The 18,659-nt window shown below is 39.1% G+C and overlaps 1 protein-coding gene across 4 annotated transcripts in view; it reads right to left on the reverse strand.

Annotated features, from left to right (window-relative positions):
- ubr2.L (ubiquitin protein ligase E3 component n-recognin 2 L homeolog) overlaps nt 1-18,659 on the reverse strand; it is a 74,795-nt gene that overhangs the window by 41,142 nt on the left and 14,994 nt on the right. For 2 of the 4 annotated variants that reach the window (XM_041562523.1, XM_041562526.1), the window contains exons 5-16: nt 17,780-17,910; nt 15,592-15,730; nt 15,420-15,482; nt 13,449-13,569; nt 11,895-12,002; nt 11,141-11,229; nt 10,047-10,145; nt 9,881-9,979; nt 7,896-8,059; nt 5,764-5,863; nt 3,340-3,468; nt 1,481-1,664 (exon numbers count right to left, since the gene is read on the reverse strand). In XM_041562523.1, coding sequence (XP_041418457.1) covers nt 1,481-1,664; nt 3,340-3,468; nt 5,764-5,863; nt 7,896-8,059; nt 9,881-9,979; nt 10,047-10,145; nt 11,141-11,229; nt 11,895-12,002; nt 13,449-13,569; nt 15,420-15,482; nt 15,592-15,730; nt 17,780-17,910 — 1,426 coding nt within the window. The remainder of the gene's footprint in view (nt 1-1,480; nt 1,665-3,339; nt 3,469-5,763; nt 5,864-7,895; nt 8,060-9,880; nt 9,980-10,046; nt 10,146-11,140; nt 11,230-11,894; nt 12,003-13,448; nt 13,570-15,419; nt 15,483-15,591; nt 15,731-17,779; nt 17,911-18,659) is intronic. The other 2 variants (XM_041562524.1, XM_041562525.1) reach the window with 2 other exon arrangements.

An 18,659-nucleotide genomic window follows, 5' to 3' on the forward strand; every position in this document is an offset into this window, starting at 1 on the left:
TTGTAGATACCATGCCAGCATTTTACTACTCAAGGTGTTATACATGACAGCTTGACTGCTACTTTTGCCAATAATGGTGGGTGAAAAGTTGTCCATGGCTCTTCCGCTGGCATCAGTGTGAAGCAACTTGCAGCAATCCATAGCCCTTTCAGATATACAATATATACTACTTCTGCCTTAAAGGAGAACTAAGCCCTAAACATTAATATGGCTTAAAATGCCATATTTTATATAGTGAACGTATTGCACGAGGCTAAAGTTTCAGTTTGTCAATAGCAGAAATGATCCAGGACTTCAAACTTGTCACAGGGGGTCACCAACTTGGAAAGTGTCTGTGACACTCAAATGCTCAGTGGGCTCTGATTGGCTGTTGAGAAGCTAAGCTTAGGGCTCGTCACTAATTATCCAGCAGAAAATGAGCTTCCCTGGCTGTAATATAAGCTGATGCTACAGGTTTGCTGATTATTAAATTCTAATGCTAATTGCACTGGTTTCTGTGCTACCATGTAGTAATTATCTATAATACACAAAAGCCATGAATATCCTGTAAATTATATCCTTATAAACGGTGAGTTCTGATGTCATCAGTTATAAACGGTGAGTTCTGATGTCATTTCCGTCAGATGACTCACTGAAACTTGTGTATTATAATAAATAAAGTACCCCCAGTTGCAAAATATGAGGATATTAGAAGTTACCTAGGAGTTCCATGACCTGTATAAAAACACGAGGCCGAAAGTCATGAAACTCCTCGGTAACTTATAATATCCTTATATTTTACAAGAGGGGGTACTTTATTCACTATGTATTAATTACTAATCAACCTTATATTGTGACATTTCTATTATATGTGTACTGTATATTGTGAGTGGGTCCCTAAGCTCAGTAAGTGACAGCAGCACAGAGCATGTGCAGTGAATCAGCAGAAAAGAAGACGGAGAGCTACTGGGGCATCTTTGGAGACACAGATCTTTACTGCTAAAGGGCTGTGATTGCCTTGGGCTGGTACAGAAGCCCAAACATAATGTACAACATTTCTAGCTACTTCATTAGTTAAGCTTTAGTTCTCCTTTAAAGCGCTGGAGTCCTAGGTTCTAGTTCAGCCAGGGCACTAACAAGGTTTCTGTATGGTTCCCTATGCATGAACAGGTGTCCTCCTGCTGAGACTGCTTCCCCCACACTCAAGAAATATACAGGAAGGTTAACTGGTCCCTGATAGCATGTGTGAATGCGATAGATCGTAAGCTCCACTGGTGCAGGAACACTATTAAAGATGTATGATATATGTTGTCAATACGTTGGCACAATGTAAATGAAGAATAAATAATATTAAAATTTCTAGAGGGTGATAGCCCTAATATAAATGCCACAAGTCCCACTGCAAAACATTGCAAAGACACATGTCAAATATATACTAATTAGGAAAACATACAGAGATGTGACTCCATTTTGACTAATTCTTAGAACATTACTAGCTTACCTGCAAGCAAGCGTGAAACAGGCAGGTGAATGCTAACTTTCTCCTGAGAAATACAGTATCGTATAGTCTCTACTGAATGGCCGGATATATTAAGAGTAATTGGTTGCTCCCCATCAGTAAAACCACTATGGCAATGCATCAAGACAATAAGGCACTTCTTGTACGCTTCAATGAGGACATGTTCCTATAAAACAGAGAAGAGATGTAAGATCACCCAGCTAAAGCCCATTGTTCATGTGTTCCACAAGATGATACGAGAAAAATCTGGATTGCTCCTAACAACCACCCAAACAGCAATTTCTGGAAAAATATTTGCTTTGAAACATTATGGCTTACCTTAAAGGGATATTGTCATGTTTTTAAGGTGTAGTTTTAATATCCAAATGACACTGTTTACACTGCAAATAATTCACTCTACAATATAAAATTTTATTCCTGAACTAACAAGTTTATTTATTTAGTTGTAATATTGGTGTGTAGGTGCATCTCAGGTTATTTTGCCTGGTCATGTGCTTTCAGAAAGAGCCAGCACTTTAGGATGGAACTGCTTTCTGGTAGGCTGTTGTTTCTCCTACTCAATGTAACTGAATGTGTCTCACTGGGGCCTGGATTTTACTACTGAGTGCTGTGCTTAGATCTACCAGGCAGCTGTTATCTTGTGTTAGGGAACTGCTATCTGGTTACCTTCCCCTTGTTCTGCTTAGGGGGGGGGGGTGATATCACTCAAATTTGCAGTACAGCAGTAAAGAGTGACTGAAGTTTATCAGAGCACAAGTCACATGACTGGGGGCAGCTGGGAAACTGACAATATGTTTAGCCCCATGTCAAATTTCAAAATTAAATATAAAAAAATCTTTTTACTCTTTTGAGAAAGTGATTTCAGTGCAGAATTCTGCTGGAGCAGAACTATTAACTGATGTGTTTTTTTATATGCTCACATATAATTAATTGTTTACCTGCAACAGATATTTACTTTTAGAGCACTTCCTCCAAATGCCCTGCCCCTTTAAAATGAAGTGCATCATATACCTCAGTGGATAAGTTGAGCAGCAACCATTTTTTTAGCTTTGAAAATTATAGGATGTACAATAGCTCGAAATTCGAATTTTTTTCATTCGAAAAATCACCTCGACCTTCGATAAATCTCCCCCTTAATGTTTACATGAGTTTCTATTAGACTTAAAGGGATTCTGTTGTGATTTTTATGATGTAGTTTTCATTTCTAAATTACACTGTTTAAGCTGCAAATAATTCATTCTACCATTTAAAATTTAATTCCTGAACCAGCAAGTGTATTATGCCAGTGCATAATTCTGCTGGAGCAGCACTATTAACTGATGCAATTCGAAATAAACATTTTTTTCCATGTCTATTTCCCTTTAAGGTTTGAAGATCTAAATTACGGACGGATCCGTTATCCGGAAAGCCTCAGGTCCCTAGTAGTGATGTGCGGGTCATGGTTTCCCTGACCCGCCCTGCTACAATCCGTGCCCGCCCGCCCGCACCCACGCTTCCGGGGTCCTTTTATAGACACGCGCCGCCCCGCTGATGACGTCACAAAAGGGGAGGGCGAGCAGACGCCAGACTATAAAACCAGAACCCGGAAGTCGGATGCCGGCATTTGAAGGTGGTGGGTGGGGAGAGCAGGAGAAGAGCTCAACCCGCACCCGCCCGCGAGGAGCACTGCGAGGTCGACCCGAACCCGCCCGACCCTCGGGTATCGAGTTGACCCGCACATCACTAGTCCCTAGCATTCTAGATAGCAGCTTCCAAACCTGTATATATTTACATACACACACAAAGTTATCTGGAAAACGTCATGTGAAGTATTCAACAATTTTTATATAATGAGGACTTACATCACAGGAACACCAGTCTTGAATCATTGAAATGATGTGTGTTAGTTTCATCTGCAAAGTGAAAGCTGCTTCCCACTCAGGCTCCATCTCAATATGCTGGCCAACCTGGCGGGTTATTGGGTCCATTCCCTGAAAGGCAAATGTGTATTTATGAGTGATCCTTACTTAAACCCATCTATAGCTGCTGTTAACTTTGTCCAAAATGTACGGTTATAATCCTGTCTGATGTTTGGGGCTGACCTAAAGCACATGGCTGTGCAATCATTTACAATCACATAAAGCTGTAATAATACAAATAAAACTTTAAATCTGAGTATTTTCTACTGTGAATAATTTCTTACAACTAGAGAATACTGGTATGGGATCCGTTATCCGGAAACCCGTTATCCAGAAAGCTCCGGATTACGGAAAGGCCGTCTCCCACAGACTCCATTATAATCAAATAATTAAAATTTTTAAAAATGATTTCCTTTTCCGTGTAATAATAAAACAGTCGCTTGTACTTGATGCCAGCTAAGATATAATTAATCCTTGTTAGAAGCAACACCTGCTTATCGGGTTTATTTAATGTTTAAATTATTTTCTAATAGATTTAAGGTATGAAGATCCAAATTACAGAAAGATCCATTATCCAGAATACCCCAGGTCCCAAGCATTCGGGATAACAGGTCCCATACCTGTATTTCTGTTGTGGTACAAAAAAAATAATTTAACATTTTAGTAAGTGACAGTAGCGATTAGTGATGAGCGAATCTGTCCCGTCTTGCCGAAAAATTAGCGAAACTGCGGAAAAATTAGCGAAACTGTGAAATTTTGCAAAAAGAATTGAAGTCAACGGGCGTTTTTATTAGCAGCAATTTTTACGTGTGCAACAATTTTTCTCGCTCCAAATGCATTAACGTCAATGCCCAGTTTTTGTTATGGCAACTTTTTTGTCTAAATGCATTAAAGTCAATGGGAGTTTTTCCTTATGGCAACTTTTTTGTCCAAATGCATTAAAGTGATTGGGCATTTTTTCTTATGACGATTTTTTGGTCCAAATGCATTAAAGTCAATGGGAGTTTTTCTACTGCAGATTTTCACGTGGCGAATTTCATTTCAGTTTTGGTGAACCAAATTAGCACATGGTAAAAATTGGAATTTCGCCGCAAATCCATGGCTGGCAAATAAATTCACTCATCACTAGTAGGGAGCAGAGACATGTGGGTGGGGACATGACCTGTGTGAACCAATTGCCAGAAAGGTGCAGTTGGTGTTTGGAGCAGCACAAATTAACTAAAGCCTAACTATAGAAGTAGTTAGAAATGATGTATATTTTGTGCTTCTGTTCCAGCCCAAGGCAACCACAGCCCTTTAGCAGTAAAGATCTGTCTCCAAAGATGCCCCAGTAGCTCCCATCTTCTTTTCTGCTGATTCACTGCACATGCTCTGTGCTGCTGTCACTTACTGAGCTTAGGGACCCACTCACAATATACAGTACACATAGAATAGAAATGTCACAATATAAGGCTGATTAGTAATTAATACAGATAATTACTACATGGCAGCACAGAAACCAGTGAAATTAGCATCAGAATTTAATAATCAGCCCTGTAGCATCAGCTTATATTACAGGGGAAGCTCATTTTCTGCTGGATAATTAGTGATGACCCCTAAGCTTAGCTTCTCAACAGCTGCTCAGAGCCCAGTGAGCATATGAGTGTCATAGACACTTTCCAAGATGGTGACCCCCATGTGACAAGTTTGAAGTCCTGGATCATTGCTTCTATTGACAAGCTGAAACTTTAGGCTGGTGCAATAAGTTCAGAATATAAAACATGGCGTTTTTAGCCACATTAATTTTTAGGGTTTAGTTCTCCTTTAAGCCCCAGAGGGCTAGGTAACAGGTGGTTTAGTACCAAGCAGTAGTGGGTGGGGGGAGAGGATCGGGCTGAGTGGGTAGGATGCTAGGGTGCCAATACCACTTGGTAAAACATTCTGCTAATTACAAAGATACATGAACAAGTTCATTTCCCTCGATTTTTAGGCTGCACTTATTTATGGGGAACAGGGGGTAATGCAATTGAAAGAATGATGGGAATCCTTGAGGTTTACCCAGTTCAATGTTTGATAAATATGTACTTAAAGGGATACTGTCCCGGGAAAACATGTTTTTTGCAAAACGCATCTGCACTGAAATCTGTTTTTTAAAAAAGTAAACAGATTTTTTTTTATATTTAATTTTAAAATTTGGCATGGGACTAGACATATTGTCAGTTTCCAAGGAGTCCTCGGGTCATGTAACTTGTGCTCTGATAAACTTCAGTCACTCTTTAATGCTACACTGCAAGTTGGAGTCAAAATCACCCCCTCCCTCACACTGCAAGCCTGTCATTCTGTGGTCAGAATATTATTTATATATTCCAGTTATATTACACTACACACCTGCATGCATTTTAGCAATTCAAGGAAGACGTCAAACCCCTCTAGGAATTTACAGCGCAGGGCATCTGTCCACTCCAATGGCTTGCTTATCAGCACATACCTGCAATAAACAAACTCCCATTAGTAATTCACCAGATCCTTACACACAGGGAGCATGCAGTTCTAGCTGGTAAAGAGAGACTTTTAGAAAAACAGAATATTTCATAGATCAGGATCAAGTCCTAATAATGGATGTATAAAGATGTAAACATGAATGAGAACATGTTAAAATTATAATATATAACAAATATATAATGGAGAACTAGAAAAGCTACATAAACACGATGCATACTACACAATTAACTTAGTCTTCAACTGGTGCAGAATACATTGCAAAGAAAATTCTGCTTGGCAGAATAAGGTGCCCAACACTGATAACAATAGTACGATTTTTTCAGAGTTTTTTTTTTTTCTACAAAAGCCAGAATTTTTCATGGTTGGATTTTTGGGCTTATTCCAGCGCAGACCACAGAACACTTCCACAGAGGATAGGGACCTCTCCCATTGACTTATATACAACCTTGGTAGGTCTGAGATGCTGGATTTTCATATTCAGTCTTTTTCCATCCTCAGGGCTCAGACTTTATTAAAAAAAATACTCCCTAAATGTAGAAAGAATACCGTATATACTCGCGTATAAGCCGAGTTTTTCAGCATCCAAAATGTGCTGAAAAAGTCTACCTCGGCTTATACGCGGGTCAGCATTTTAGGAAAACATTATTTTTTTTTTTACCGTTTTGCTGCCGTTAGGTTGCCTGTCCGTGGATTCCCCCAGATTCAGCTCAGCACTCACGGCCCGTCTGTTCTGCCTAACCTGCCCACCCACCAATGAAGAAACAGTAGGCGTGTTTAAAGATCGCTGCCCCTTTCTCTGTGCGGACAGAATGTTGCCTGTGTGTGCGGCCCGCACTGCCTCCCCGTGCCTGGCGTCCGCCTCATTGCGCAGGAGCGAGATCGCAGAGAGTCCAAGAAAGCGGAAAGCGCCACTCGCACTCACCGGGAAGCTGAGCACCAACATGGTAAATGAGCTTCACATGCTAATATCCATTTTAAAGTGCAGGGTTATTACGGGCTTGGTCTCCGTCTAAGCCTGCCCCCAGCAGGGTCTGACAGGCAAAGGAAAGCGGACGGCGCTGCTCTAAACTGTAACTCCAGCCTCTGGGTTTTGTGGCCTAGTCACTAGCTGTCAGCACCCGGCTCTCCTAAACAGCGATCTTACTGGGGCAGGAAGGGATAGATAGAGCTAGAGTTATGGAACAGATGTGTCTGCTCGCTATGTGTATTGCTATGAACTGTGTGTCACAATAACACTTTCCTGCCAGCCATGACTGCTGACTGAACTGCCTTTACTCCCCACTAATGAAGACACAGTGAGAAAAAGCAGGAAGAATTGCTCTTCTACAAAGTTGATCTTTAAACAAGCATACTGTTTCTTCATTGGTGGGTGGGCGCGTTGGCAGATCAAATGGGCCGTGAGGATTTCTTTACTGAAATCTGAATCTGGGGGAATACCATATTATTGTCAGTGAAGATGCTGGGCAACACCAAAGACACCTGATCTTCCCTAAACTTATTTTGCCAGTTCTTCCCCTAGGCTTATACACGAGTCAATAAATTTTCCCAGTTTTCATAGGTAAAATTAGGTACCTCGGCTTATACGCGGGTCGGCTTATACACGAGTATATACGGTATATATTTATTTTCCGTTTTTAAAGTTACTGGTCCTTTAAAAGAAAACATGGGGACCCATAGGTTATGGGAACTGTCACAAAGTAAGATTTGCTGCCCCGTGGTTTCATCTGCGCTACTGTGGGGCAACAAAAATCCCAAAAAAGTGATTTCCCATAGCAAACATTATGATCACCGCAAGTAAAACATACTACGGTACTTGTGCTGATCCAAATCTTACCGTGTCCCATTGTGCTAAGTATCACTGAACTAGAGACTTTTTGTTTTTATAAATGTTACACCACTGCTTGTTGAGGCAGGCCACAAATACCAACATGCTCAGCAGGACCCAATTTTGGAGTCGCAGATTGTTGAACACACACACACACACACACACTTCAGAGTCACTATTATAAGTCACTCACTTCAGATCCAAAATTAGGCTCTGGACTCTCCTAAACTTGAAAGCTTGCAGAGCTGTATATCGTTCAAATTGAAATCTGCCCTGAATATCCCGTGTTCTCAAGTGGTCCATAAATGTCTTTATTATAGTTGTCATCATATTCTCCTCCGTGATCAGCATCCGAGCCTAGGACAGATCAGAATTAGCTTTTATTGCATCTACAATAAACAACATTATAAAAATGATACCCAGGGGTACACACTTAGCTTTAACAAAATCTCTGTGTTTTCCAAGCCATAGCTTGGAGCAGTTTAGGTAGTCAGGTTTCTGCATGCTTGACTTCAATAAGGTACAGAGCAACAACTCAACTTCTGGGTCTCTGTGAGCAGTCATGTCCGTATTTTCAGACATGTCTTTAGAAATTCATTACTGAAAATCTCTGAGACAACAAACTGTGTTACGAAGGGGCAGCTAATGTTGTGTAATAGTCTCTAGTTTCCCATAAAGCTAGGTTTCTAGGCTGCAAAGATTTGCCAGGATGAGATAGGGTTAATCTTCCTTGTAGCCACTGGCTGTTCCCAGAGGAGGGCCCTGGCTGTTCCAGTGTACTCAAAAGAGAAAGAGAGCGTCTTTCTCTGGAGAGAGGCAGAAAAGTGTAGCAAACAGTCATGAAGGTAATCCTTTTTGGATTTAGGGTAGAGAATCCCTGTCAGACCCAACAAAAGAGAGAGGGCCCAACTTAATTTTATTAGGGATGCAACAAATCCAATATTTCAGGATTCGGCTGAATCCCAAACCAAATACGAACCCTAATTTGCATATGTAAATTAGGGAGGGGGAAGGTTGTTAATATTGCTACTTTGAGACAGACCAGTTGCAGTACCACAGAAGTGAATGGAATGGATTCTGGTCAATAAGGTCTGGTCAACAGCAGAGTGACCACATGGCAGTAAGAGGTCTCTAGAAATTGAAACAATAGAAATATGGCACTTTCCAAGGAATGCATAAACCCTCTCACAAGCTGCAATATAAGACCAACTTCATTAGCACATACTGTATGTCTTCCATGAGGCAGAGGAGGGTCTTTTGTCCCTGGACAAGAAAACAGATATGACGTAAGTGAATGAGGCGGAGGAAAGCGCTAGTAGTAGGAAAAAACTATAGTGCAAGGGAATTTGGAACATATTTCTCTTTGGATCCTGACCTCCTACAATACAGGACACTGTAACAATGCTAGTATTTGGTAACCATGCAGCTAAAGTTAGTAATGCCTTAAGACTATTTTAATAAGTTGTGTCAGATGTGTTTTCATGAAATGTATTTCTTGATGTTGTGTATTATGCCTTATTGAATAAAGTAGTGGTTATAGGAAGCAAGAAGTGCGAACTCAGTCTTTACACTTATTTTTGTGTTATAAATATTGATATTTAACAATGGTGGAAGAGAACTGCATGTGGTTAAAAAAACGTTGGCTTCCTTGTTTATGTGTTGAAAAGTCACATTATTTTGGTTTGGGCAGGCACTTGGATTCGGCCGAATCCTGCTGAAAAAGGCTGAATTGTGGCCAAATCCCGAACCTAATCCTGGATTCGGTGCATCCCCAATTTGCTTTAAGGGAGACTGAATGTGCTACATTGTTTGGGTGAAAGTGAGCTGAAGTTAATAAAGTGCAGTGAGAAGACTGTATCCCGCCTGCCTTATATCAGTTTGAGCAAACCTCCACAATATTTACAAGTGATGGCAAAGTTCAGTTACAGAAATTACGGCAAAATGGTTTGCCATGGATACTTACTAATGAATGCAAGGTGTGTACTTTATAAGGCAGAGTCTCTTAGGGATACTTAGAAGTGCATACCTTAAAGGACTGACTACAGTCTGAAATGGATACTTACAAGTAAAGGCATGATGAATACCTTTAAGGACTGAGTACAGTCTGTCATAGATACTTACAAGTGAAGGCAAGGTGAGAACCTTACAGGCCTGAGCACAGACTCTACTGATACTTACAAGTGAAGGCACTGTGAATATCTGTACCGAAAGGTCAGTGATAGAGAATTCCCTGTCGTGGTCGTCTTTCACATAATCATTCTGCAATCGCTCATAGTTCTAATGAGAAGAAGGTAAGAAAGACAAGGAGTGGCATCTATCAGTTCATACATAAGTATTTACTCACCAGAGTGGGTACAGTGAAGAGCTGAACAGACAGAGCAGCCACGGATACTGCTCGCTCGTGATCATCCTCCATAAAATCTCTCTGCAACTGCTGGTAATTCTAGACAAAAGGGTGGGAAATTCACCTCTAATCCACACTGGTCCTGAATGTGATTCTTAAACCCTCTAATGATGATGTTAGGCCCTGTTACTCAAGTCTATATTGCTCAAAGATATTATACATTTGTCCTGACCTGTATCCTGCACAGCTGTCCCCATGAGCTATTTGTAGAAAAGGGAACCGTTGATTAGTTAGACCAGCAACAACTTAAATTAAGTCAGGCTTACAAGAAAAGCTATTCTGGAACATTCACAAATTGTCAATGTCTTCATAAAGCTAAAAATAATATAAACTGTCTCAATACACTTCAAGAGACAATTTGTTATTATCGTAAGTCTGCACAAAAAGGTTATATAGCAACAAATATACTGAGACTGGCATGGTGCCATATTCCTTTAATTATGAGGCCTGTGCATTAAACAGAAGGGATCAGTAATAACACTACAGGACAATGCAACAAAAAAAATTTAAGGCTGCCATCTTGTATTTTCTGTCGCAGGGTTAAGAAGTCATATTAAAAACAAGAAACCTGTGGCACAACTGATGTGGTTGATTCAGTAATCTGTGTTTTATTCAGCTCACAAAACAAAGCGGCAACGTTTCGGGCCTCTGCTGGGCCCTTTGTCAAGCCTGCAGAGGCCCGAAACGTTGCCGCTTTGTTTTGTGAGCTGAATAAAACACCGATCACTGAATCAACTACATCAGTTGTGCCACAGGTTTCTTGTTTTGCTATATACAGTTTTTTGGGCTTTGGGCAGCTTTGGGCCCGATACCTGACGGCACCTGACACCAATCAGGTGTTACAGACCTAGAGCAGCACTCCAATTTTTGGGATTGAAGAAGTCATATTAAATCCTGGCATGTGGAGTAAAAGAAGGAAAAGTGCCTGGAAACCTGTTATAAGTATTTTGACTTCAGGCTTAGTTAATACATGTCTGGTGTATACAGCCAAATCATGGTATTTACATAAAACACTTTCAACATTTTTAACTTACTTTTGCAAACCGGATGGAAAAAAGCTTCTTATACTTTAAATCCATAAGTAGACTGCTCATAAAAAGTTGGTGATAGCAGTTTCTAGCACCTAAAAGGGAAAACCAGGCGTTTTTATGATAAGAAATCAAATGTTTTATCCAACTTCCTACGATAACATTCATAAAATAGCACCCATATCCATAAAAGCATTTAATACCACAGCATGCAGATGCTGCAAGACATTACAGGATCACAGGTTAGAAGAATGAAATCAGTCACACAAATACAAGGGGAACTACCAAAACATGAGGTATAATGGCATTAAAATAGGACATACAAAGTAAATCTGTAGAAATATACTGACTTGGGGAACTGGGGTAACAAATAACTGATATTCTCTCTCTCTGAGTGCAATGAAAGAATTAAGACAGCATTATTAGCTGGAAATTTGTGACTCAGCGATGCTGAAAGCTTCTGAGAAGGGCTGAACATTAAATATAGCATGATGAAAACCTTGTGAGAAACATGTATGGCAGTATTGGAAACTTGACTGGATGTAAGAGGACTACTGCTATATTGTTTGAATGTACATGTAGTCCTGACCAGCACTGCAGAGAAGCATATATTCAAATAAAAAAAAAGTCTTTCAATGTTTTTAAATTAATTTGCTTTGTTTCTTATAATTATGTTTTCACTCATCTGCAAGTGTATTTATATAATTCCATTTGCAAATCTAGCACAAGTTAGAGGAAACCGTGAAGGGCTTTATCTTACCTTTCCAGAGTTTAGAGTCACACAACATTAGTCTGTCTACAAGCGAAGAGTTTTCCCCCTCTGGACCTTCCTGTAAACCAACCTGGCAGAGAATCCGCCGAAGTCCACCTGTGGAAAAATCATGCAAATCAAATCACTTATGCAAGTAAAATATTATGGAAATTAGCAATTATAACAGTATTGATACAGTTGAGCATTGCAACACTAATATGATGCATGAATTATAAATAATTACCCTAAAACAATTATGGCTAGAAATGCTTTATTTTATATAGTGAACTCAGTGCACCAGGCTAAAGTTTCAGAATCTCTATAACAGTAATTATAATACATGCTCAGTGTGCTCTGGGCAGCTGTTGAAAAGCTAACGTTAGCGGCTCATCACAAGTCATGAAGCAGAAAATGCACTTTATCTGTTGAGGAAGATACAGGGCAGGGCTGATTATTTAATTCTAACGGCAGTGGTTTTAGAGCTGCCATGAAATGAGAATGTAAATTAATTACTAATCAGACCTGTGACATGACTTTCACAATATATAGGTGCAGAGGACCTCTGATTTGTGTGTGTGTCTATCTATCTATCTATATATATATAATTTGTGTCCAATGTTTTGGTCCTCGTTAGGACTTTTATCAAGGTCAGGAGATTCTTAATGAATCAGATAAAATTGAGCGTAGGACTGGCCAGATATGGGATGACTTTGACGTAGTTGGCCAGCTTAAATATATTGCAATATATGGACAAACAATCCCTGTTTTGTTTAAAGGGTAAGGCATTTTTCAGTAGCAGTATGCACAAATGTCGCTGTCTTAAATATATTGATAATGGGTTGAGTGCAGAGGACTCTTGTATTTAACTATATGTATTTTGTGGTCACAGCCTCATTGCACCCCCGCCTAATGGTTTTAAAAAATAGTGGTGAGCACAACTTTCCCTTGTATATATATATATATATATATATATATATATATATATATATATATATATATGTGTATATATATGTATATATATATATATATATATATATATATATATATGTGTATATATATGTATATATATATATATATATATATATATATATGTGTATATATATGTATATATATATATATATATATGTATATATATATATATATATATATATATATATATATGTATATATATGTATATATATATATATATATATATATATATATATGTGTATATATATGTATATATATGTATATATATATATGTATATATATATATATATATATATATATATATATATATATATATATATATATATATATATATATATATATATATATATATATATATATATATATATATATAAGCTTGGGTAACTAACATCTGTCCAGAGCACGCACTTTGAAAGTGATAACTCTTTTTTCTTTTATTGTCTTTGCCTGCCAAAAGAAAAAGGACTTTGTTGCATGTGTCTCAGTGAAAGAAAAAGCACAATGTCTACTAAACAGAAGAAAGCAGCTGAACATGCATGCCTGTCCCTAAATGCATTAAAAAAAAAACACCCCCACATGGACATAAACATGTACCTGAAGACCCAATAACTTGACCGAGCCAGCTGATGAGTTTTAACCCAAATGTCTGATGTGCAACAATAGCGGAATGCATGACCTGCACTTTGAGAGGTTTTGTTTGTCGACTGGTGTTCCTCTGAGGAAAGACAGAATATTAAATTAGATAACCAGCAGTTGCCAAAGCGTCAGGAGAAAATGCTTGTTTTGATTACAATTGAAATTAAAGCGATACTGACACGTTCCTATAAAAATCATATGAACGTGTCAGTATCAAGTAATTGCTGCACCCATAATCGTTCCCCTGAAAGCCCCCCCCCCCCCGCAAACGTGCGTTCACGCAACCCTCCGACACTGCTAAAAGACCTTCTGAGCCGTTTCAGTGATGCTGGGGTAATCCCCCTTCCATAGGCTGATTACGAATGAAAACAGGAATTCAGCTTATGGAAGGATCACTCTGCCCCCAGCACAGCGTCACTGAAGCAACCTGGAAGATCTGTTAGTAGTGTCAGCAGGTCGGCAGCAACTTTTCAATTGGCCTTCATTATTTATTTATTCTATAGTTTATTTAAAGGGATACTGTCATGGAAAAACATGTTTTTTTCAAAACGCATCAGTTAATAGTACTGCTCCAGCACAATTCTGCACTGAAATCCATTTCTCAAAAGAGCAAACAGATTTTTTTATATTAAAATTTGAAATCTGACATGGGGCTAGACATTTTGTCAGTTTCCCAGTTGCCCCAGTCATGAGACTTGTGCCTGCACTTTAGGATGGAATTACTTTCTGGCAGGCTGTTGTTTCTCTTACTTAAAGGGATATTGTCATGGGAAAAAAAAAATTCAAAATGAATCAGTTAATAGTGCTGCTCCAGCAGAATTCTGCACTGAAATCCATTTCTCAAAAGAGAAAACAGATTTTTTTATATTCAATTTTGAAATCTGACATGGGGCTAGACATTTTGTCAATTTCCCAGCTGCCCCAAGTCATGTGACTTGTGCTCTGATAAACTTCAATCACTCTTTACTGCTGTACTGCAAATTGGAGTGATATCACCCCCCTCCCTTCTCCCCCCCAGCAGCCAAAAAAAAGAACAATGGGAAGGTAACCAGATAACAGCTCCCTAACACAAGATAACAGCTCCCTGGTAGATCTAAGAACAGCACTCAATAGTAAAACCCATGTCCCACTGAAACACATTCAGTTACATTGAGAAGTAAAAACAGCAGCCTGCCAGAAAGCATTTCTCTCCTAAAGTGCAGGCACAAGTCACATGACATGGGGCAGCTGCGTAATTGACAAAATGTCTAGCCCCATGTCAGATTTCAAAATTGAATATAAAAAAATCTGTTTGCTCTTTTGAAAAATGGATTTCAGTGCAGAATTCTACTGGAGCAGCACTATTAACTGATTCATTTTGAAAATTTTTTTTTCCCCCATGACAGTATCCCTTTAATGTAACTGAATGTGTCTCAGACTTGGCTTTTACTATTAAGTGCTGTTCTTAGATCTTCCAGGCAACTGTTATCTTGTGTTAGGGAGCTGCTATCTTGTTACCTTCCCATTGTTCTGTTGTTAGGCTGCTGGGGGGGGGGGGTGATGTCACTCCAACTTGCAGTACAGCAGTAAATAACTAAACTAAAGTTTATCAGAGCACAAGTCACATGACTGGGGCCAGCTGGGAAACTGACAATATGTCTAGCCCCATGTCAGATTTCAAAATTGAATATAAAAAAATCTGTTTGCTCTTTTGAGAAATGGATTTCAGTGCAGAAGTCTGCTGGAGCAGCATTATTAACAGATGCGTTTAGAAAAAAAAACATGTTTTCCCATGACAGTATCCCTTTAAAGCTACAAATTTACAGTTGACGCTACTTTTTATTGCTCATCTTTCTATTCAGGCCTCTCCTATCCATATTCCAGACTAATCATCTGGTACATCATGACATTTTTAATATTTAGTTCCAATAAATAAATAATGTGTCTCACCACTATGACCGACTTTGCTTGCTCACAAGACTGAAAGTCCCCATATCGAACTGATCTCCGCCCCTAAAGAGGAAATAACATAGTAAGTGGGAAATAGAAACAGGTTAATCAACATACTTGTACTGAGCGTTATATTGAGATAATGACACAAATGCAGTGTTGAGCTACTTACATCCCTGTCCACCGTCGTTGCAAAACTGATGGCTTCCTTCTGGCTGCAGCTAACAGCTTTCTGAAGCGTGTATATAACCTGCTCGTATGTGTGTACTTCATCATTAAAAAGCATGCAATAATAGGTATCATCCTTTTTCCTGTAACAAATAGATGACATTTTAATTAGGAATGAACGCTACCACACTTTTCTCTCTTTTAAAATCATTAATGGAGAAATGACCATAAAAATTGCAGCTTGATAAAGTCAAGACAAAATAACTTTGCCTTATTCTAAAAGAATCGCCAGAGATAGCAGTTGGTTGTATTATCCAGTAGCAAGACCTTTTAAAGGGGTTGTTCACCTTTGAGTTAAAGGGATACTGTCGCGGGAAAAAAAATTTTTTACAAAATGTATCAGTTAATAGTGCTACTTCAGCAGAATCTGCCATTGAAATCCGTTTTTCAAAAGAGCAAACAGATTTTTTTATATTTAATTTTTAAATTTGCTGTGGGGCTAGACATTTTGACATTTTCCCAGCAGCCCCCAGTCATGTGACTTGTGCTCTAAAAAACATCAGGAACACTTTACTGCTGCACTGCAAGTAGGAGTGATGTCATTAGCCCGCCCTCCTACAAGCTGAAGTAATGTAAACCGAGCCTTTTCTAGTCAGCCTGTTAATTGAACAATAGGCAGGTATCAAGATAACAGCTCTCACTGACAACTGTTCAGAAGGATTCTGCTGAATGGACTGAGAGGAGTTCTGTAGCTGCCTGCTGTTACCAGTGCTTTGCTCCACAGCCTTAGACCCTGGTAATAGTGGGCAGGGAGGAGAAAGGCAGTGTTGGGCTTGGAAATGTTAACAGAGCTATGGTAGTGAAGAGTGCAATTGTGAATTATTTATACCTCTTATAACAAAAGCGCAATGCCAAGACTGATGATAGGGAACAGAAAAGGGAAAAAAAAGGACATTCTCGAGAAGCAGGAAAAACTAAGAGGGATGAAGTGTAGGAAGGGTTAAATAGTTCAGGGTTGCTTTCTATAGTTTATCAATGAAGAGAGAAGGGAGTAGATAGTTATATATAAACACTGCAGGCACGGAGTGAGTCTGTGTGGGGGTGGGATAGCAGAGGGAACACGGTCACAGTTCTATCACCTTATCTTGTGACCAGCCTCAAACAAACAAATGAAGGCAGCAAGGAGTAAAATCTCCCCCCTCCCAACTCTGCAAACGCTATCAAAGGAATGCAGAGAGTAAATGTACCGAAGGGCAGGAGCTGTTTTAGTTTTCCTTTATGCAAAGGGCTGCTCGTGGACGCTGGAGAGCAAACCGGAAGTGGGAAGTGAAAGCAGTAGCTGCTCTGCATACCATGTGACCGCTCTCCTGGTGACATCACACGCATGAGCAGAGAGGGGAGGGGGAGGACACAGAAGGGGAGGGGGAGTGCACAGATGGATCCTCATGTCGCAGCACGACTTGGCTTTCTACCAGAGGCTGGCTGCCTCCAAGCACACAGGTAATGCCGTGCCTGCTGTTAGTGTAGCCCTTGATGCATGTATAATGAGCAAATATGGAAGCCCCCATGACAAAATAAAAACTATAATAACTTATGTATTGAAATGTGAATTAACATTTTATTTGCCAGACAGTGTTTATTGAGGTGTACTTTTTAGAAAAAGGCAAAAAAAAAAAAAAGTTTAAAATGATGACAGATTCCCTTTAACTTCTAGTATGATGTAGCGAGTGATATTCCGAGACAATTTGCAATTGGTTTTCATTTATTATTTGTTGAGTTTTTTGACTTTCTATTCAGCAGCTCTCCAGTTTGCGAAGTTTAGCAATCTGGTTGCAAGCGTCCAAATTACCCTAGCAACCATGCACTGATGCGAATAAGAGGCTGGAATATGAATAGGAGAGGCCTGAATAGAAAGATGAGTAATGAAAAGTAGCAATAACTATACATTTGTAGCCTCGCAGATCATTTGTTTTTAAATGGGGTTATTGACCCCATTTGAAAGCTGGAAAGAACCAGAAGAAAAAGGCAAATAATTCAAAAACTATAAAAAAGAAATAATGAACAATTAAAAATTTGCTTAGAATAAGGGCAGTTATTATTGTGTTTATCCCTCAAGATTCTAGAAGTAAGGCAAGCAGTTTGCTAGTAACCGGAACACCTAACAACTTTTAACTTGGCAGACAGATACTCACACACACTCCAGTCCAGCAGGCAGCTCATTCTCCTTCTCCCAAGTCAGAATATCAACTGCGTAGCGAAACATGATGGCAAACATATTGTACGCTCGTGCTATCATATCTTCTGACAAATGAATTAGTGGGTCCTAGGGGATAAGTATGTGATAGTTATTTAAACACATAGATATTCAAACCACAGATAAGAGAACAGTGTCATTATGAGTGATGAAAATAGTAAAACATAAAAATACACCGTAGTAAAACTAGCATAAAACATTGATTTTCTGAATGAATATTAAAGAACTGCTATTATGTTGAGCAAATGGAGGAAAGTAGCAATACCGCACTAAAGAATCCCATAGGAACATGGGGCCAAACAACTGAGGTTCTTCTACTTTTTTTTGACCACATAGAAAAACCCAAATTTCTTCACATGACCCAAAGCACAGATAAATGCTGCACCTTCCAGTGCCAACCAAGTCCCATCTTTTTACTAATACAGGTATGGGATCTTTTATATAGAATGCTCGGGACCTGGGGCCCCTCCGGATAAGGAGTCTTTTTGTGATTTGGATCTTCATACCGTAAGTCTACTAGAAAATCATGTAAACATTGAATAAACCCAATAGATTTGTGTTGCTTCCAATAATGATTAATTATATCTTAGTTGGGATAAATTACAAGGTAGTTTTATTAATACACAGAAAAAGGAAATCATTTTTCAAAATTTGGATTATTTGATCATAATGGAGTCTATGGGTGACAGCATTTCAGTAATTCTGAACTTTCTGGATAACGTGTTTCTGGAATAAAGGACCCTAAACCTGTACCCTCTCATTCATTTTCCACTCTCTCTTCCTAACCACTTAAGGGGCCAAGGTGCAAACTGAGGAAC

This window comes from Xenopus laevis, chromosome 5L, assembly GCF_017654675.1.
Source record: "Xenopus laevis strain J_2021 chromosome 5L, Xenopus_laevis_v10.1, whole genome shotgun sequence".
Classification (NCBI taxonomy): domain Eukaryota; kingdom Metazoa; phylum Chordata; class Amphibia; order Anura; family Pipidae; genus Xenopus; species Xenopus laevis.